Below are 22125 nucleotides of genomic sequence, written 5' to 3'. Positions count from 1 at the left end.
CTGGGCCCCAAGACAAGGCTCTGCAAACTTTTTTTACAATGTTCTACAGAACACAGAAGAAAAACAACTGCTCGAACACATGGGTCGAGGGGATAGGATTGGCCATGTAGACTCTAAACGATCAATAATAAGGAAATAGATCTTGATCAATGATACATGTAAAACCCAAGGGAATTGTGTGTGGGCTACGGGGGCAGGGGAGGGAAAGAACATGATTCTTGTAATCCTGAAACAATACTCTAAAGTAATCAATTAAATAAAATGAAAACAAAAAAGCAATGTTCTACAGGTAGTCGGGTGAATAGAGAGCCAGGCCTAGAGATGGGAGGTCCTGTGTTCAAATGTGACCTCAGACACTTCCTAGCTGGGTGACCCTGGGCAAGTCACGTAACCCCAATGGCTCAGTCCTTACTGCTCTTCTGTCTTGGAACCGATACTTAGTATTGAATCCAAGCCAGAAGATCAGGATTTCTAAACAATGACAACAGCAACAATGTTCTCATCTCAGTAAATAAATAAAACATTTCTTCATAAATTACCTGCACGCACTACTACACTAATACGTTACATGATGAAACATGTACAAAATCAACATTAAAAGGCGAAAACAGTGAAATAAGTTATTTTCCAACCTTTTTTCTTTTATTCGTTAATGGCACAGACCTCTTTCTGTTGAGAACAATGTGATGAAATATGCTTTATCATTAAAGACAAAAAGTGTGGCTGTCCCGCCCAGGAGGGCAGGCTTCTAAATAGTAATTGTTTGAGTAATTAATCATCTGGATAATTTAATTTCTCTAGTCCACTAAGCCCGTGACGTTTTTAGCTACTTTATTGAAAGCTACCCAAGACAACAATCAATGGTGTGTCATAAGTTAATGAATGTTTTTATATTCATCAGAGTCATCACTTTGGGGACGGGGCTGGAACTGGTGAGTTCATTAATAAAAGGGAGGAAATTCGCCCTGCTCGGGCTGCCCTTCAACTTCTCCGAAATTTAGAGACCTAGAAAATTGCCTAAAAATACCGATGGCTTTTGAACTGCCCAGGGTCACAAAGCTCGTATGTTTCAGAGTTGTCGTTCAGTCATTTTTCAGTCGTGTCTGACTCTTCCCTATTTGGGGTTTTCTTGGCAGAGACACTGGAGCGGTTTGCCATTTCCTTATCCGGTTCATTTTCCAGATGAGGAAACTGAGGCCAACAAGATCACGTGATTCGTCCAGTGTCACATGTCTAGGCAGTGACAGAGGTAAGATTTGAACTCAGGAAGTCTTCCTGACTTTAAGAACAGCGCTTTATCTACTGTAGCACTACCTCGCTGCCCTACTCATCACTCAGTATGTATTAAGATGTCACCAGTGGTAGGGAGAAGAGATACAGAAGACATTCCCTGCCCTCCATGAGTTTACCTTTTACTAAGGGGAGACAACACATTCATAAATGAGTGAATCTAGGTTATACACACGATCTGAAGCGGAACTAACATGTGAGGGAATCGGAAAACGCCTCTTAAACTTGGCAGCAACTTAGCTGAGTTTGACTAAGGACTGAAGAGGCGGAGAGGAGGGAGAGAACTTCAGATACGGGTGACACAATGTAAAGCCAAAGAGAAAGGAGATGGGACACCACAGACTACATTGCAGTTTGCGAATATATGTATATATATTTTAAACCCTAGGACCTTTTGTGTCAGAATCAATACAGTGTATTGGTTCCATGGCAGAGGAGCAGTAAGGGCTAGGCAGTGGGGGTCAAGTGACTTGCCCAGGGTCACACAGCTAGGAGGTATTTGAACCCAGGACCTCTTATCTGTGGCTCAGTCAATTGAGAGCCAGGCCCAGCTTGAAAATATTAATATTTAAATATTGACATTAGGAGCACAATGTTTTGACCATTTTGATGCCCCACGTTTGCTTCTTAGGATTTCTAATACAGGGGGTAGCTGGGTAGTTCAGTGGATTGAGAGGCAGGCCCAGAGATGGGAGGTCCTAGGTTCAAATGTGGCCTCGGACACTTCCTGGATGTGTGACCCTAGACAAGTCACTTAACCCCATTTCCCAGCTCTTACTGCTCTTCTGCCTTGGAGCCAATACACAGTATTGATTCTAAGATAGAAGGTAAGGGTTTAAAATTTTTTTTCTGATATGTCCTTTGTTGGTTACTTTAAAATTCTGGGAGCTTTGCCTCTATTCTTAATAAGTCACAAAATAAGCCTTTTTTCAAATTTATTTTTAAAAACATGTCACTGTCATAAATGTTGTTATACCTAAGAAACTCCAACTTTAAAAGTCTCCTGGCTGACAAAGGCGCAGATTGACAGTTGCCAGCAAAGCGCGGATCATTTGTACATAAGATGGTGGCTTCTGTTATGGATAGTTTCCACCAAGATCTAAATATTTTCATTTTGAACCTTTCGTGTTGGTTCGTGGTTTTTTTAACCCCTCACCTCCACCTTAGAATCAATACTATACATTGGCTCCAAGGCAGAAGAGTGGTCAGGGCTAGGCAATGGGGGTCAAGTGACTTGCCCAGGGTCACACAGCTGGGAAGTGACTGAAGCTAGATTTGAATCCAGGACCTCCCGTCTCTAGGCCTGACTCTCAATCCACTGAGCCACCCAGCTGTTCCTAGGTTTCTATTTAACTGTCATAGTGGGCAACCCCCCTCCCCTAAGGTATAGTGCAGTCCTTAATATGAAAATACTATTATATGCTTGTATTGACAACTGAACAGTAAATTCCACTTGATTTTATTTTCTTAAATGATAATTTTGATATGTTTTGTATATTTCATACAAAGCGATTATTTGAATTTCAAAGAAGATAGTGATTGTGTCTGAGGTTTCCAAAAAGCGAGCGTGGTGATATGTAAAGACGGTATCAACATTTCATTTTCTGTTTTCTTTATATACCAACTCAACAAATAATATTTAAAAATAGTAATTTAAACTTTAGCGTGAGACGCAATGGAAATTATCTATTTCATGGAAACGAGGATCATGATTACGGCCCTACCATAAAGGGCTTTTTTTCCCAGGGGAAATGTGCCAAATTAGAATTCTGATCTACAGTAATGGTTTCATTCATAGAGACACGTGCTGTTGCAAAAAGGGTGACATTTTCTGTTCTTCTTGGAAATATGTATCCCGGGGAAATGAGAGTGGGCTGTTGTTTGAGGTATTTATTCAGACTTCTGGGCATCAGCTGGCAAATGGTGTTGAAATCCTTTCTGAAAAGGAAGGTGTAGGTATTTCTGGTGTGTTGAACACAGGAGTGAGGTGAGCCATTGTGGCAGCTGAATAGTGGGGAATAGGAGAATTAGCAGTGTTTCCAACCATCAGGAGGATGGATGAATGAATGGAGGGATTAATTCTTTTAAAAATCCTTCCCTAGGGGGCAGCTGGGTAGTTCAGTGGATGGAGAGTCAGGCCTAGGTTCAAACCCAGGCCTTGGGTTCAAATCTGGCCTCAGACACTTCCCAGCTGTGTGACCCTGGGCAAGTCACTTGACCCCCATTGCCCAGCCCTGACCACTCTTCTGCCTTGGAACCAATACACAGTATTGATTCCTGCCTTGGAATGGTGAGGGGTTAACATGGAAGGTGAGGGGTTAACAAAAATCCTTCCCTTTTGTTTTAGAATCCATAGTAAGTATTGGTTCCAAGGCAGAAAGGCGGCAAGTGCTAGACCATTGGTGTTAAGTGCCTTGCCCAGGGTCATACAGCTGGGACGTGTCAGAGTTCAGATTTGCACTCAGGACCTCCTGTCTCTTGGGTATCAACTCTTTAAGCATCAGTGGCTGGCATGGAGTTGTAACTCGTGTGGTTTAGTCACACAGACTATAATGTAGATGGTCTTTTGGGCTCCATTCAGTTTTGGGATCTAAATCTCAATAATTCTCAAGAAAAGGTGAATGTCATGAGCTTGGAATTTTTTTTTAATAGGCAATGGGAGTTAAGTGACTTGCCCAGGGTCACACAACTCAGAAGTGTTTTGAGGTCAAATTTGAAACCAAGACCTTCTGTCTCTAGGCCTAGATCTCTACCCACTTAGATACCCAGCTGCCCCTGAGCTGGGCATTTTTAAGTCTTCATTGATAAACTGGCACATCTCACACAGGCTCACAAATCTTGTAAGAGATTTTGTAACTGAAATAGTTTTATACATATACACATACACATACACATACACACACATACACACAGGGACCCAGCAAGTATAAAGACTAAAATTTAGGGGGAAACTGAGGCAGGCAGAAATTAGTTTCTCTCTGCAACGAGTATTATATTTTTAGAGGTTTATTAAAGGTTAAAATATAAAGAAAATACAAGTAAGAGAAGCATGTGTCTAGGCCCAAAGAGCCTATTCACAACCACTCACATCTTCCCTGCTAGGTGGAGAGCCATGTGTGCTCAGAAGTGGAAGTCAAAAGAGAAGAGAGCTAATAGCCTTTACAGCCAGGTTAAATACCCCATCTCGCTCTCAGCCCAGGTGAGGTTACAAGGCATTCTGGGAAGTGAGCAAGGACTCCTGGGGATTGAAGTCCTGGATTCAAGTCTCCATTTTTCACACAAGGAAATCTGTTTCAGGCTCCCAAAGCTCAGAGGAAGCCATCTAGCATCTAGCACCAAAGAGTAGATTTCCTAAAAGATGTTTGTTTAAGTGAGAATCGGGCAGCTTCCTCTTCCTCATTCCCCCAGACCTTGGTGAGACAGGATACTCCCAACAAGTCAACAAGCATTCACTAAGCACCTACTATGTGTCAGGCTCTGCTCTGGGTAAACGAAGGCAAAACCTGGCCTAATGAGGGAGTGAGTGCCTATTATGTCAATAACCCCTGTATCAAGAAGCTCCATGTGGGATACTTTGGAGGTAAGCAAGTGAGGGGAGGTCCTAGCATGAAGGGGGGTTACGGGGTCACATTTACCAATCCCCTGTGTCCCTCAGGTCCTATATTCTCTGCTACGCAGCTGATGAGGCCAGGGAGAGCCTCTCTAGTTGTAATAGGAAGGGGGACAAATTCTGGACAATTCTCTTTCCAGTTACCCTTCCAAGCAAAGCCTCTGAAGGATGGCTTGTTAGAGCTTTGTTCATGGGATCAGAGATCTGGGACCAAAAGGGAATGCAGAGGTGGCTCAGTCTAACCCCCTCATTTGACAAATGAGGAAACTGAGGCCCAGGGAAGTTGTAAATCCCTCCCTCACTCAGTATTCGTGAGCTCCTCCCCAGTTCGCTTTCTTCCCCGATTTTTACAGTAAATGGCCATGCCTGGTTGTGTGCTGCTTCTCCTTTTGCAGTGGGAGCCGTGGCGGGTGGGGGTGGGGGCAGGGAGGGGTGGGGAGCAACAGGTGGTGGCAGTCAGTCAGAAGAGAACAGGACAGCCAAGCTGGGGCTCTTTGGGAGAGAGGAGAAGGGTGAATACCAGAGGCTTCTGCGGGCCTGGCTAAGCCCACGTCATTCAGGATTAGCTGTGGACCAGGATTAGGTGGCAAGGTCTAGTCTCACCCTGGAGGCCAGGGGCCCTGCAACAGGGACACTGATATTTCCAGGCACAGCAGGCTGCCAACTCAGGACTGGAAAGTGTCTTGGGGGATTTCCACAGGCAGGGCCAGTCCCTTGCATTAGATCGAAAGCTCTAGGTGGCACGGGAAAGACTGGGGGGGACCAGAAAGGGTGGGAGTCTCCCAAGAGGGCCAGCCTTGACGTACTCACCCTGGCCCCATTTCCTTCAAAACCCAGATATTGCTCATTAAACTTTAATTAGCAATCAGCTTGTATAAGAGGAGAGAAGACCAATAGTCTAACCAAGTTCATTACCGTTTCCCATCTCTCCTTGACGACAATTATCCCACTGGAAGCTATGTCCTTATCCAATTTGCTCTATAACCACCTACCCTAAAGTCTTGTTCAGATTCTGAAAGCCTCGAAATATCAAGTGCTAATTATTTTGGCTGGTTCTTGCTTACGCTCGAGGAAATGTGTGTCGGCACTCACACCCGCCACCACAGGGAACAAAGAAATTGGTCTTAAAGATGATAAATTAAACCCAGTGGATGACACGTGTCAGCACAGGTGTGACATGTATTAATGACATTTCCCTAGTATCAGGGGATACGTCAGCCCAACCTCTCTGTTCACAGAGGTGGGGAAGAGCCCACTTGTTCAAGCCCACCAAAGGCAGGAACCTCCATGGAGCCCTGGACGGGAAAGCAAGAGGCCCCAGTTAGGAGGCAAGTTCCTTAAGGGTGGAAAATACTCTATGTTGTGTTCTTTGTCTCCCCAGTACCCAACCAGGGCCTTGCAAGTAGAGTAACTGGCAGAACTTGGAGGCAGGGAGATCTGAGATCCTTTTCTGCCTCAGATTCTTACTAGCTCTGTGATCATAAGTGAATTGCTTCCCCTTTCTGGGCCTCAGTTTCCTCATCTGTAAAATGAAGGAGTTGAACTTGAATAGCCTATACAGTCCGTCTCATCTTTAAACCTCTGTTCCAGTGATCTGGGATCTTGGAGTCCTGTGAATGAATGAATGCTTGTGTTGGCACAGATGGAGGAGTCTGGGTGGCCTTGCCACCTCCCCTTTCCGGTTTAGGAAGGACACCGATAAACTGAAGGACATCCAGAGGAGAGCAACCAGGATGGGAAAGTCCTTCAAGGTCCTCAGCGGATCATGAACTAAAAGCTGGGAGAGAGTTTAGGGGTCTCTCTTGGCCCAACCCCATCATCTTATAGATGAGATCTCTGAATCTCAGAGATGTCTCATGATTTGGCCAAGTTCTTGCAGAGAGTTAACCCTTAAAGGGTCAGGATTCAAACTCAGGACCTCAGACTCAGAATTCCCTGTTCCTGATCATCTCTTAAGAGGATCAGTGGAAAGAACTGGGAATGTTTAGCCCCAGAAAGAGAAGGGCAGGGTGAGGAGCTAGGTTTAGAGTTTACATAGGGGAACCTTTAGACTCAATAAAAGCAGACTTCTTGATCATTAAGCTTGTCTCATAGCGGAATGGCTTGCTTAGGGAGGTAATGAGTACCCCATCAATGGAGGTATTCAAGAGGAGTCGGGGATGTTGTAGGATGAAATTCTTGTTCAATCCATAAATCAAACAACGAAAATTTATGAAGTATGGGAGCTAGGGATCACAGAGAGAAACGTCAAAGAGTCCCTGCCCTCAAAATGTCACATGTTCACAGGTAACTCAACCCAGGCAGGGCATATTCACAAGAGTGATACCTTTTTAAAAACATTAAGTTTGTTTATTTAGAATATTTTTCCATAGTTCCATGATTGAAGAAGACACCCTTTGATGGGGGTGCAGAACACTGAGAACTGGAGGAAACGCCCTTCAGCTGCAACTTATAAGGAATGGGAGGCTTGAAGAAGCAGAGGCAGGGAGGGGCAGTATTCCAGGCATGGAACCCAAGGCAATCTGTACAAAGGTGTGTAGGTGGGAAACAGAACATTTTATACAGTCAACAGCAAGGAGGTCGGTTTGTCTGGATCTCAGTTTGTGAAAAGGAATAATGTTGTAGCCAACCTAGAAAGGGAGGTTGGAGCCCAATAGTGAACAGCTCCAAATGGGAAACAGGGATTTCTACTTTATCCCAAAGGCCATAGGGAGCTACTGAAGCTTCTTGAAAATCAGACCTTTGCTTTAGCTTGGCACTTATGTGTGGAGAGGAGAGATTTGAGGTAGAAAGACCAATTAGCAGACTTTCATAATAGTCCAAGGAAGAGGTGATAAAAGATCTGAACAAGGGCGGTAGCCATGCCAGTGGAGAGAAGGAGATCCAAGCAAGAAATGGCAGGATTTGGAACTGGTTGGCTACTGAGATGGCTAGGGAGGTGAGGAGGTAGAGGGAAGAGGAGGCAATGGCATTAAGGTGGTCAAACCAGCTCACTGGAATAATTGGTCACTCGGGTTTGGATTAGGCCACATGGCCCTTTGAGATTCTCTGATTCGGATTTGGGGAACAGAATTGGACTCAGTTTCCTAGTTGGGTAACTTTGACCAGATTGTTGGCCGTCCCTCTGGGCCGCTTGCCTTGCTTTCTTGTGGCCCTTTCAGTTCAACCCTCCTGTGAGTCCTCTGCAGCATGCCAGGGACTGGGTAGCAAATGGAAGTTGAGCTGGAAACACATCATGCTACCAGGCTTGAGGAAGCCTGGAACACAGAGGTGGTTGTGTACCCGCAGCGGGAGGGAGGTCCCTCTCCAGGGGCCCTGGGAGCCTCAAAGGGCCACTTAAGGATTTCCCAGGAAATCAGTCACTGTTGGGCAGCTGCTAGAGTTCAGCAGTGAAGTATTTGCTTGAAGGCCCTGTTTGATGCCTCGAAATGTCCCAAAATCAGTTTGAATTTTAGACTCTTTCAACTCCCCACATCAGGGTGGGTCTTTTTCTGGGGACAGATGGGAAGAGTGGCTGACTTTTTTAGTTGAATTTAGAAAATTTTATTTAATTAGTTAATTTAAAATATTTTTCTATGGTTACAAGATTTATGTTCTTTCCCTCCCCTCCCACCCCCTCCCATAGCTGACGCACAATTCCACTGGGTATTACGTGTGTCTTGATCAGAACCACTTTCCATGTTGTTGGTGTTTGCACTAGGATGTTCATTTAGGGTCTACATCCCCAATGATATCCCCATCAAACCATGTGATCAAGCTGCTGTTTTTCTTCTGTGTTTCTACTCCCACAGTTCTTTCTCTGAATGTGGAGAGCATTTTTTCTCATAAGTCCCTCAGAATTGTCCTGGGTCATTGCATTGCTGCTAGTAGAGAAGTCCATTACGTTCAATTGTGCCACAGTGTATCAGTCTGTCTACAATGTCCTCCTGGCTCTGCTCCTTTCAAGAGTGGCTAATTTAAAGTTCCATCTTCTGGGGTAAAATCTACTCCCAGACTTAGAGACCTAGAGTGAAAGTAATATTAGTGATGGCCTCAAGGAATTCGATAAACTGCCCTTCACCCCATGAGGACAAGAAGGGTAACTGGAGAAACAGTTGGGGCACTTGGTCCGCCACTGCTCCATTTCTGATATATTGAGAACAGCTATCCCTATTATTAGGAATGGGAAGGACTTTGAAGTGTTGGGGCCACCGTGCCCCACTAGGGAGCCCATGTCAAGGATTCGCATGAAGTACTATCAAGGAGAGAGAAAATTTCAAGGAGAGGATGAACAGAAATATGTACCACCTCTCAAAGGCAAAGCTATAACAAGGGTGAGGCAACTGGGTCTTTGTCCCAAGGTCCTGCCATTGGTGGCGGTGGTGGTGGATCTCTTCCTTTTTAAAGCAAACCTCTGGCCTTTTGACCCTGTATCACCTGGTCTTCTGACTCCATGCTGTATGGCACCACCTCAATGGTTCTGACTCTCTCCCAGAGTTGCCTTCTTCTAGCATCATGTTTTTTCTGCTTTGTTGAGTCCCCTCATTTCCTTCTGCCATCAGCATTGCCATGAGAATTTGGGGCCCGGAATCTGGAAGGGACAGGCCTCTCTTTATTCGAGAAGGATTGAATTCTACCAGGTAGAGGTGAAGGAGCTATCCTGACCCATCTTGCCTAACCCCAATGGATTTTGCCCCTGGCACTGGAATGCCTACCTACTCAAAGGTGATCTTAATAGTATCTGCCTGCCCAAGCTCCTATTGGCATATAGTGTCATTGGTAGGGACCTATAGCCAGATGGGCCAGCTTTTTCATTCTATGGAGGAGGAAACTGAGGCTCATGGAAGTGAAATGACTTGCCCAGGGTCACACAAGTAGCAGTCACACCTGATGCCAGGTTCTCTGGGGATCTTTTATTTTTTCACATTGCCTCTGTGGAAAGCAAAACTCTTGGCCTGACACCTGCCTCCTTGAGCCTTCCTCAGCTCTCCTGGGCAGTGGGCGAGGCGGTCCCTGAGCTCCCCACCAATAGTGTCCAGCCTGTTACAGTGTGGGGAGTCTGGGCCCTCCCCCAGGATGCCACTAGTGGACTCCTTCTAAGGACATGCCCAGCTGGGGGCAGCAGAGACCCACAGCTGCTGCAGCTGCTTCCAGCGTTGTGGAGGTGGTCAAGGACTGCAGTGAGCTAGCTCCAGGCTCCTGAGCAGCCTCTGGAATGCCAGGCCCTTCCCTAGGAAGAGCCGCCATTGCACCTAGATAAATGGGGCTTCTAGGAAAGAATGCAGCTCTGAGCACATTTCGGCATCCCATGGAGACTTGGAGGCCCTTGATGGGCCAGAATGCTAATGAACAAGAGGACCCAAGGGTCCTTCCCATAGCCCTCTTGGCCCCCCAGGGGTTTCTGGGGGAGTTGTCTTCTTCCTAGGGCTTGGCTGCATGTACTTAGCTCCCCATGCTTACTAAGCAGTTCTCCCAACTTGTACCCTGCCCTACTCCATTTATAGAGGAGGAAAAAGACTCACCAAAGGCTAGTGACCAACCCAGGGTCATTTAGCTATTAGGTGCCTCAGGAGGGACTTCAAACTAGTCATTTGCATCCAGGACCTCTTGCCCCTATACAACATGCAGTGCCCTTTTCTCGAACTGTATGCCTGGACTGCTATTTAACTGATAACTGGATGGCCTGTCCTGCTGGTAGTCTGGTGCCATATTTACCCCACTGTAGGAGTGTGCCAGTAAAAGTTTAACACCTGGCTCCTGGAGAAAATATTAATGTGGATTAAGCTTATAAAAAAGGTGCTTTTTCCCTCACTTTCTTAAGTCTAGACAATCAACAAAACTATGAGTCAAGTCCCAATTTGTAATATTTGCTCATATTAGAGGTATACATTTAACAATCGGCTCCTGTGAGCTGGTTCAAGCTGGCTCCAGCACTCTGATGCTCCGCTGTCAGAAAGACGGGCACGTCTAAAGAAAGAGCTGGGTATTTGGAAAGCTCCAGGGCTGAGCCTCACCTCCACCGCTTTACTGGCTGTCTGTCCTTGGACAAGTGCCTTCCCCTCCATGTACCTCAGTTTTCTCATCTGTAAAAATGAAGGTAGGTGGACTAGATAGCCTCTGGGGTTCCCTTCCAGCACCAGATCCTCACTTCTCTCAACTGAAAGGGGGGGACAAAACGGTCCCTTTGGTCCCTTCCACCTCTAACTCTGATCCCATGCTCTGTGGGACAGAGGAGTTTGTTGCCAGCTCCCTATTTCCTGTATCCGATAACCTGCTTAACTTGGCTAGCTAGCATGAAGCCCCGAGCTGGCTTCAGTCACAACTAGACCAGCCTTGCCCTCAAAGTGGCTTGGAAACTGGGGATCTGTTTGTCTGGTTTTTCAGTGGGAGGGAGAAAAGAGTTAGGGGGAATCTTGTGACAGGCTGAGAAACAAAGAGAAAAAGGAAGGAAGGAGGAGAAGAGGGTCCTGGAAGTATTTTTAAAAATGCACAGAGGAGGGGGCAGCTGGGGGGCTCAGTATATTAAGAGCCAGGCCTAGAGATGGGAGGTCCTGGGTTCAAATGTGGCCTCGGACACTTCCTAACTGTGTGACCCTGGGCAAGTCACTTCACCCCCATTGCCTGGCCCTCACGCTCTCCTGCCTTGGAACTGATATACAGTATTGATTCTAAGGCAGAAGGTGAGGGTTTAAAAATGCACAGAGGAGAAGAAAAGGAAATCTGGAAGGAGCACAGATCAGCAAGAAAGCTTTGAAAGTGCCGGGTTGAATTTTTAGAAAAACTCACACTCTCTCTAATAGAGATGGATGGTGGTTTCCCATAGCCTCTTTTTCTGTTCTTTCTCTATAGAAATAGTTTCTTTTTTGGCGTTGAAGTGCAGAGTACTAGAAAATTAAAAAAGGAAAAAAACTGGATTTCTTTGAAATTTCCTTCCTGCTCAGATCTAGAACAGCTAGGGATAACCCTGCGTCTCTCCTGGTCCCTGGCTTTCTGAAGAGCGCCTTAAGGGTAGCAAAGCACAGGTCATTGGTCTCCTATTTAACACAGGAGGCCAGCAGGGGTGGCACAGCTGGCAAATGCATGAGGCAAGATGGGAACCCCAGGCCTCCTGGGTTTGAGGTCCAGCATACTAGCCACTGGACCACGTTGGGGTTTTTTGCTCCTGACATCCACACTGTGAATAACTTGTTTGAAAATTTAAGCACAGTACTCCTGTCACAGGGGAGAAATTGTGGCACTAGATATTCTCAGAGGCGTTCACTAATTATTATCGATTTCTCTTAGTGGCCCAAATGAGTCCATTTGTTAAAGTCAAGTTGAGCGATTGGCTTCTTAGAGGAGCTCAGAGCTGGAAGAGACCTTTGGGATCATAAATACTGACCCTTTGCCCAGTTCAGGAATCCTTTCTACACCATCCTCCCTCTACCATTTAGTCCTCTGGCCTCCACTCAAACACCTCCAGTGATGGGGAGCTCACTACCTATGGATCAGCTCCTTCTTGACTGCAAACTGTGGTTCTCATGCTATAGGCCTACAAGAGGGGCCTTTCATCGATTGATTTCTAGTCCTCAGTCTGCATGTGCTATTGGAATAGACTAGGGCTAAGCTATGGTGAGTCAGGGGGATGGAGGAGAGAGAGCATCGACACCTTAGTCTGATTAAACTTCCATATTCGAATCTGGGAGAAGAGGCCAGCGGCCAACTGGGAGGGAGGGAGATGTGGCCGTGGGTCGTAGTAGAGCAAAAATGATGGAGAAGAAAAATATTCTTCCCAAACATTACTCACCGAGAATCAATTATCATCCGCAGATAGAACGGGATAGAATGAAATGTGAGAGTTAGAGGGAACCTTGGGGACCATCTTGTCAAACTCCTTCATCTTGCAGAGTGGGAAACTCGGGGTGAGGCAGAAAAGAGGCAATCTGTTGGCCGGTACCAATTCCCTAGGAAGGTGGAAGTAGCCCAGAGTCCCGGTGATAGGTAGAAAGAGAGAGAGGGCAGCCCCTGCAACATCCTTTGGCGCCCTGGGAGCCAGAGGAGGGGCAGGATTCGTAGGGCAGAGAGGGTCCCACAGGCCTTCCTGGCACCAGATTAAAATGTCATTGGGAAATAGCTCACAAAATAAATCAAAATCCAATAAAACATTAAAACTAAGTCAATATGCCAGCTGCAGGGGTCCTCAGGGACAGTTTAGCAACCCCTTTCTATTGGCATTTGACATTACTGTCAGAGAAGGGGAGTGGTGGCAGCTCTGGCCTGGGGAAGACATGGACTACCTTAGGACAAAGAACTGATCGCCACTCTCCTTTCCCAGCTCTAGCTCTCATGGTGCTCCAGAGAATGGAAATGAGTTGTCCAAGGTCACGCAGGGAGCTAGCTAGTATGTCCACATTGAAAACAAATAATGGCTCCCCTCAGTAGGAAGCAGTTGAGTCAAAACCAAGTGAGGTGACCAATGATATAGAGACTGGGATTATCCTATAAGAATGTAAAAAGTGATAAGAAGGTGCAAGCTTGGGAATGGGGATGTGAATGTATAAGGGCTCTAAAATCTGTGCTCTGGTCCAGTTCCCTATCACCTCAAGCCTAGACTCTGGCAATAGTTAGTATTTTTCTCATTCCAATTCATCTTCTGCTTAGATGCCAAAATGATCTTAAAGTGAAGGAGCTCATTTCCCCCCTCCCCTCTATAAACTGCAATGGATCCCTATTACCTCCAGAATCAAATATAAAATGCTTTGTCTGACCTTGAAGGTCCTTCACAACCTAGACAGTGTTGGTGAACCTATGGCATGTGTGCCAGGAGGGGGCTGCTCCCCTTCCCCCTCTCCACATGTACCTGAGGTCATTTTTCACATGATCTACTCCTCTGTCCAGCAGCACAATGGGAGCACTTCCTCCCTCCCCTGTATGAGATAAGGCGGGAGTTGGGTGGGGAGGGGGCTCACATGCAGTGTGAGGGCGCAGTTTAGGCACTAGATTTCTAAAAGGTTTGTCATCACTGGCCTTGACCCTTCCTACCTCTCTTTCCAGTCTTAGATCTTATTTTCCCTCTTCTCATTGACCTTCTCATTCCTCAGTACACCCCATCTCTTGCTTCCATGCCTCTGTACTATTAGTCTGTCAATAAATATTTATTAAATGCCTACTGTGTGCCAAATGCTGTCTGTCCTCCATATTTAGGAAGTTTTGGTCTTCCATCTCCGCCTTCCCAGGCTTGGCTCAAATCTCAGCCTCTATGGAAGGCCTTTGCTGGTTGCCCCCCTCCCTGCCCGCCCCATCATTGCCACCACAGGATCTTGTCTACATCTTGTTTCTGTATAGTTGTTTCCATGTCAGCTCCCCTATTAGGCTGGGAGCTCCCTGAGAATAGAGATTTGCTTGTTGACTGACTATTTCAGAATGATTATGCTCATTGGGTTGGGTTGGGAGCAGGGGTTCAATCACTTTGATTCCATTCAACCAGGAAAAGCTCAAAGAGGAAGTAGGGCCAGAGGGAGCTGTAGAAGGCCTTGGTTTATCCAGCTGGCATTAATAGGGAGGAACGCACATGTGTAAAGATCATGGAAAAGGGGAGAGCTAAGAAGATTAGTAAGATTAGAGCAGCAGGAAAAACTCAGGACACACGAGTCCCCACGTAACCTAGGGGTGGCCCTGTTCAATCCAGATTCCCTCCAAGGAATCCTAGAATACAAGAGCTCAGAATACCAGAGGTTCTAAGAAGTCAACTTGACCATCTCCCACTCTGTCGCCCATTTTTCAGAAGGGGAAACTGAGGTCCTGTGAGAAGAGGGACAGCATGGGTCTTTGGAAAGAGTGACTATTGGCTTTGGGATCAAAGGACCTGGAGTCAAATTCTGACTTTGCCACTGATGAACTATGTGACTATGGGCAATTCCCTTTCCCTTCTGAGGCCTCAGTTTCCTTATCTGTAAAATAGGGGCTGGGGAAGGTTGAATTAAATGACCTCCAGGGAGCTCGCCAACTCAAGATGGATTGAGCTGCTGACCCTTTTGCTTTTCTGAAGGGCCAGAGAGGAGACTAGAAGTCAGGTCCTTTTGTCCCCATGCCGGGAGGACCCCTTCCTTTAGAACTGGCCTTCACTTTGAGGCTGCATACCCCTCTCAGGAGGTCTGCACTGCACCACCAGGGAGGCTGGCATGGCTCTCTCCAATTGCTGGGCCCAGGTCTTTGCCCAGAGGGCACTTTGCAGATTAATAAACTCAGCCATTTGGCTCAGTATCCCTCAGGGAGCCTCAGCAAGCCAAGCCAGAGCAGCATTGGCCCAAGTGGGCCTGAGGAGGCGAAGGACAAGACCTGGGACCCAATGGGGCCCGGGCTGCAGCAGAACTTTTCTGGGCAGCCTCCCTTCTGCCAGCTCCCGGAGGCACTGGCTTAGAATAAGGGGCATGGAACTCACTTGTGCCACACCTTGCTGGCTGCCCCCAGCCCCAATAATAGTGAAAACTCTCTGAGACCCCAGTGGGACCCAGTTCTGAGCACGAGTGTCCACCTAGAACCAGCTCCTGCTCAGCACACTCCTTGCCTGCCTCCCCCTCAATCTCTGGCTTTTGCAGAAAATCATGTGATATAATGGATACAAAGCTGGCACCGTGGGCAGGGAGATGCGATTCTGAAATCCTGGCTCTGTCACGCTTACCAGCAAGCCTCAGGAACCCTCTGAGACGCAGGTAGAAATTAGTAGTCTAGCAAGAGCATCAGGCTTGCAGCTGGAGTTTCAGCTCCGAAGCTACCTCTACAATTTACCAGCTCCATCTCTCTGGGCAACTTGGTGGTGCAGTGGATAGAGTGCCGGCCCTGGAGTCAGTAGAACCTGAGTTCAAATCCGGCCTCAGACACTTACAACAATTCAGTGACCCTGGCCAAGTTGCCTTTTGATTTTTTTAACAATAAAATTCTAATTTAATTCTATTTTGCTCAAATTGTCTAGAAGCAGCCATTTTTAACCTTTTGAAAAATATAGGCATCTCATTTCTAAGGCCTTCCAGCTTCAATCCTTTACCCAGAAAATAGCCCAAACCATTAAGAAGCCCTCCAGAACAGCCGTGCCAAATGCCATCAGGGCCCAGGACCTGGGATCTGTATGCCAGGATCCCTGCAGGCTGTAGATTGCCTTGGATGCTACCTCTGTTTTATTGTATTTTTACTTCTTTTGTTCACTATTTCCCTGTGACATTTTAATCTGGGTTAGGCTGCCCTGGGAAATGGTACAGGTGTCAGCATGCCACTCAGCCGTCTCTCTGACCCCTCCTCTCTAGAGGGTTGCCAATGCGTGCCTGCTGTGTACAAGAACTACCATGGGATTCAAAGCATTTTGGAAACCCCAAAGTACTCTCTAGATGGGAGTTATGGCTATAAATTGGGCTAAGGAGGGCAGCGAGGGGACTCAGTGGATTGAGAGCCAGGCCTAGAGATGGGAGGCCCCGGGTTCGAATTTGAATGCAGACACTTCCTAGCCGTGTGACCCTGAGCAAGTCATTTGCCCCTTATTGCCTAGACCTTACTTCTTTTCTGCCTTGGAACCAATACATAGGGTTGATACTAAGATGGAAGGCGAGGGTTTAAAAATAAAATAATATGGGCCCAGCACCCACCCTCCCCCACTGTCTCACTGCCTTTTCATCTAGAGTGCTGTTTTTTAATGGGGTTACCCTCCCAGCTGATTTTTTAATAAAAAGTCTGTCCCTGTACTCTGGGTCCATCAGGCCTCTGGGAAAACGTGAGATGTGAGAAAGGCGAGAACATCCGCAGTGGAACCTTGGGTTCACCGTGTTACCCTGGCTAGCATCCCTCAGGGCAGACCCCTTGTCACCAGCCAGGGCCATGTGGCTGATTAAGTGCTCTTGGCTTTCTCCAACATCAGTATCACCCATAAGCTCTCCAGCGAGCAGGACAGCTGCCTCAGCTGGGCCCCTCGCCTTGTGTGTGCCATCTCCCAGGATCAGTGCCCGAGGAGCTGCCCTCCCCAGAAGAGGCCTGTTTTTAGTTACAACTCCAGCTCAAAAACACCCCATTATGGAACTAACTCAGTTTGTGGGGCCAAAAGGCAAACCAGCCCCCGGAGCGTATTCTTCCTTTAGAGTCCAGCCTGTCTGCTTTTTTCCCTGGGAAATGCCAATAACAGCTTCCATTTCTCTTCCATTCCATCTTAAGCTTTGCCAAACATTTGGCTGATTGTTAGCTGGGGCAGGGGAAGCTATTACCATTCCCATTTTGCAGATCAGGAAACTGAGGTTCAGAGAGGAAAAGTCAGTTACTCAAAGTTGCTTATGTTCCACGTGGGATTCAAATCCTGGCGTCTTGGAGCCAAGGTCAGTATGGGTTGTTGTGGGGAAAGAAGTGGGAGATGGGAGGAAACAGTTGCTGCTGGGAAAGATGGGAGAGTGCCAGAGGCAAGTCGGGCAAAAGCACTTCTGAGGGCTAAGGTCAGCCTGAGGGCCCAGGATCTCTCTCATTCCCCAGGTACCAGGCAGCTTGGTTGGTTCATTTTTATTCTGCTTGCCCATACCAATATGGTGGCACCACATAGATTTTACTGACTACAGTTGAGGTCATATGAGCTCCCAGATGAATGAGGTATTCTTTGGGTTGGACCAATCTCTTTATACCTTCTCCACATTATTTGCTTTATTAACATTCTTGAATATGGAGGGTCCATGTACACTTTGTATCCTTTCTTGATCCATTTCCAAGCTGTTGACTTCCTTGTTTTCAAGTGCCTTGTTGCATTGTGGGACAGGAATGCCCAGGTGGCCTCTGCTCTTTACCCTTCATTATTTTTCATAAGTAGAGTTTGTCTTCAGCTATCCAAATGAAACAAAGTCCTTTGAACCCCTTCTCATTAGACAGTTCTCTCTTGGTGCTTGGCCAGAACCATTGCTGCTTCTTTCCCTCGGCCTGGCTTGGTAACAACTCCATGGTCTGCTGTGGGAAGGACCGGTGGCTCCTGTGGCCAGTCCACTTCCGTGTTGGCCATATCTTCTTTCTTTCAGCTATTAGCATTCTCTCTTGAAATGACTGTCTTTCCTTGTGTAGACTGGAGCCTCTTGAGAGTAAGAATTCATTTGCTTTTCTCTGTATCCCAAGCTGCCTGTACAGCACCTGGCCCAGAGCAGAGGCTGAATAAGATTTGGTGGATGTTGTTGAACGTGGCTCGTCATCATCCCTCTAAGCTCAGGATACCCTTATGCCAACCCCAACTCCCCCTGAGGAGTCAGGTCCTGAGAGCTTGTCTATATCCCCGCGGGGTTCGTGGGAGTCCCCCTGAGGGATGCCCAGTGACTCTGGATTTCCGTGGCACCAGGAGTGGATTTGCAAACCCTCCCCTCCAAACCAATAATGGTGGAAAAATAATTCTCTGGAAATTTGAAGAACTCTCCAGCCAACTTGGAAATATCTCTTCACATTTGGGCATTGCCAAGAGCTGTGGGAATCTAAATCACGAATGAGGTGCTACCAGTTTGCCCCTGAGTTCATTGTTTCACTTGGTTACCCCTGGCCCTGATATGATGCCAGTTGGGAAGTTGGCCTATCTGGGAACCTCCTGGAGTGAGTAGCGGACCCACTTCTGACCTGCCTTCATGACAATTTCATTCTTGAAAAGGTGACCAAGAAAATGGCAGAATCCATCTGAGTATTGGTCCAGAACTAAGATGGAAGGTGACGATTTAAAAACCAGGGGGTTTCTTTCTTTCTTTTAACTGTCCCCTTCCATCTTAGGTATCGGTTCCAACACAGAAGAGTAGTAAGAGCTGGATGGTTGGAGTTAAATGACTTGTCCAGGGTCACACAGCTAGGAACTATCAGGTCTTATTTGAACTCAGGACCTTCCATCTCTAAATCTGGCTCTTTATCCACTGCGACATCTAGCTGCCCCAATATGTGGTTTTCTAAGTCAATATGGTGGCCCCTTATGTATGGTTTACTGGTCATCTTACCCCAGATGGTTAAGGTTCCTTCTAGCTCTAAAAATGATGACTTTGACTAATTAAATGACTGCTGCTAGTTTGTGGAAATAAAAATAACAGAACAAAATAAAATCAAACTAGTGGGCTGCAGTGTTGGATAGCCAGGTTAAAAGAGGGCTGGATCCCCAAAGCCCTGCTTTGTCACCCACACTCTGTGCTGTGTGTTCTTAGCCAAGTCACCTCACCACTCTGATTCTCAGATTCCTCATCTGTCAAAAGAGGGACTCGGAAGAGCTGTTGTCTCAGGTTTCTCCATGCTCTTCAAACTCTGCTCCTGCCGGAGCCGAGCAGGCCCCCTCCCTTGATGGGGAGCCTGGCATTTTGGCGTAGTAAACCAAGTGAATGAAGAAGATGAGTAAGAAACAACGGGACAGTAAGGAGGGCCGACAAACTCCTGAAGGAGGAAGAGAATAAGGGCTTGGAGCTGGGAGGAGTGGCTGAGATTGGCCAGGCAGGGAAAAGACAGGAGGGCCCAGCAGACTCTGCTCAATCGCCTCACTTTTTGGGCCTGGGGTGCCTCAGCTTTAAACGTAAAAGGACAGAATAACCGGCACCGAAGGTTCCTCCCTGCCATGGCTAAGCTTCCTTGTCACCGAGGCTGAAAACCAGTATTTTAGGAGGAAGGCTATCATGTGAGGCCACTTCTGAGCCTGTCTGAAGCAGTGACATGACAGCAGGCTGTGGAGGCCCAGAAAAGCTCCTCAAGAATACTTCTGGGGGGCAGCTGGATAGTTCAGTTGATTGAGAGCCAGACCTAGAGATGGAAGGTCCCGGGTTCAAATTTAGCCCCAGACACTTCCCAGCTGTGTGACCCTGGGCAAGTCACTTAACCCTGTTGACCTCAGTTTCCTCATCTGTAAAATGAGCCAGAGAAGGAAATGGCAAACTGCTCAAGGGTCTTTGCCAAGAAAACCCCACGGGGCGGGGGGGGGGGGAATCACCAAGAGTGGGACACAATTGAAATGACTGAATGACCACATCAAGTAATAACAAAATGTAGCCGAAGAGAGGGGGAATGCCAGTGTGGAGACTGAAGCGGCTTGGGGTTAGAGAGGCCTGCCAGCTCTGCACATGGGGACCAGAGGCCCCAGGCTCAGAAGGGTTTTGCTTTACTCTCCTGCTCTGGGACCCTGGCTAATCCCATAACCACTCTGCCCATTCATTTTCTCTCCTGTCCCTCCCAGCCCCTGCACTCTATGCCGACATGCTTTGATTCATGAAAGCCCCGTTTTAAAAATTAGGACCCCCCCTCCCCGCCAAGCCCAAACTGTGAGGCTGCTGCTGGGGCTACTTCCCAGAAAGTACAACGGTGAGTTCATGCCCCAGGGTGGCTTCTTGCCCCCTGCCTTCAGATGGTCTGCAAAACCCTCTGGCACATGGGCAAGAGAGCCGGAGATGGAGGGAGGGGCCTCCGCTCACTGTCACCCTTGGGTGACATTTACTTGCTGTGTGATCTCAGGCAAGTCACCTAAGATCTCTGGTCTTTGGTTTCCCTGGGCAGAAAATGAAATGATGGGGTGGGACTAATTGATGGGTGTAAGGTCTTTGCCAGCTCCAAAACAGGAACCTTTGCCCTTGGGCCAACTGGGGCACCCTGACTAATTTCAGGGTGGGGGGATCCACCCAATAGGAGGAAATGGAACCTGATGATTCCAAGATCCCTTCTAGCTCCAGAATCCATTAGGGCATGGCAAAGAGGATGGGACGGGCCAGCGGAGGAGCCAGCCACCCCAAATCTGCTCTGCCACCCACTTGCTGGGTGACTAGGCAAATTCTCCAAGCCCTCCGGCCCTCACTGTCCTTATCTGTTAAATGAGGGAGTTGGACTAAATGATTTATGGGAAAGACCCCGTCAGCTCAAACTAACTCATGGCAACCGATTTAGAGTAACAAGAAAATATCTTAACAAAAGAAAAACCAGCTTCTAGTCCTAAGAAGATCTTCTACCCAAATAAATGATATTTTAACAAAAGAAAAATGGATTTCTAGTGATAAAATATTTTAGCAAAATAAAGAATACTATTTTAACAAAAGGAAAATTAAGATCTAGTACTAACTTTTAATAAAATAAAGAATACTATTTTAGCAAGTAAAAAATTAGGTTCTAATAAAATATTTTCAATAATACTATTTTAACAAAAGGGAAAATTAAGTTCTCCTAATAACATATTTTAATAAAATAATACTATTTTAGCAAAAGAAAAATTAAGATCTAGTAATAAAATAATTCTATTTTAACAAAAGAAAAATTAAGATCTAGTAATAAAATATTTTAATAATGCTATTTTAACAAAAGAAAAATTAAGTTCTGCTAAAAATATTTTAATAAAATAATTCTATTTTAACAAAAGAAAAAATAAATTCTACTAATAAAATATTTTAAGTAATACTGTTTTAGCAAAATAAAATTTTTAAGTTCTAATAATGTAATATTTTAACAAAATAAAAATGAATTTCTAGTAATAAAACATCTTAACAAAAGAGAATACTCTTCACAAAATAAAAGTTAAGATCTACTAATAAACTATTTTCACAAAGTAATACTGTTTTAGTAGCAAAATAAAAATTAAGATCTACTAATAAAATAAAGAATACTATCTTACCAAAATAAAAAAAAATTAAATTCTAGTAATACAATATTTTCACAAAATAAAAGTTAAGTTCTAGTAACATTAAATATTTTAATAAATAACATTTTGGCAAAATAAAAATTGAGTTCTTGGAACAGTTAATACTTTTTAACATAATCAACATAGTCTTTTGGCCATATGAAACTAAACTAAAACAAGGGGCAGAGGTAGGCGCGTCAGATCTGGGCTCAAGAAATGAGCCTCAGCTATTTTCTAGCAGTGGAACCTTGGACAAATCATTAACCCTGACTGGTTCACAGTTTCATCATCTGTATGATGAAAACATGGGATTGAATGATGCCTAAGGTCTCCTCAAGCTCTAAAAATAATGTCAGGAACACTGACTAATCCATTTAGAATGACAAGAAAGAAAGAAAGAAAGAAAGAAAGAAAGAAAGAAAGAAAGAAAGAAAGAAAGAAAGAAAGAAAGAAAGAAAGAAAGAAAGAAAGAAAGAAAGAAAGAAAGAAAGAAAGAAAGAAAGAAAGAAAGAAAGAAAGAAAGAAAGAAAGAAAGAAAGAAAGAAAGAAAGAAAGAAAGAAAGAAAGAAAGAAAGAAAGAAAGAAAGAAAGAAAGAAAAGAGGAAGGGAGGGAGGGAGGGAGGGAGGAAGGGAGAAAGAGAGAAAGAGA

General features: G+C 45.9%; 1 protein-coding gene across 2 annotated transcripts in view; it reads left to right on the top strand.

Annotated features, from left to right (window-relative positions):
- Nucleotides 1–22125, top strand: part of GPR50 (G protein-coupled receptor 50) — a 68621-nt gene that overhangs the window by 19081 nt on the left and 27415 nt on the right. For both annotated transcript variants that reach the window (XM_056809833.1, XM_007507288.3), the window contains exon 2: nt 1137–1249. Coding sequence is in view for 1 of the 2 variants with exons in the window: in XM_007507288.3 (XP_007507350.1) it covers nt 1183–1249 (67 nt within the window). In the remaining variant the exon portion in view is untranslated. The remainder of the gene's footprint in view (nt 1–1136; nt 1250–22125) is intronic.

Source organism: Monodelphis domestica, chromosome X (genome assembly GCF_027887165.1).
Source record: "Monodelphis domestica isolate mMonDom1 chromosome X, mMonDom1.pri, whole genome shotgun sequence".
Classification (NCBI taxonomy): Eukaryota; Metazoa; Chordata; class Mammalia; order Didelphimorphia; family Didelphidae; genus Monodelphis; species Monodelphis domestica.
This window is presented reverse-complemented; position numbering and strand designations above follow the sequence as displayed.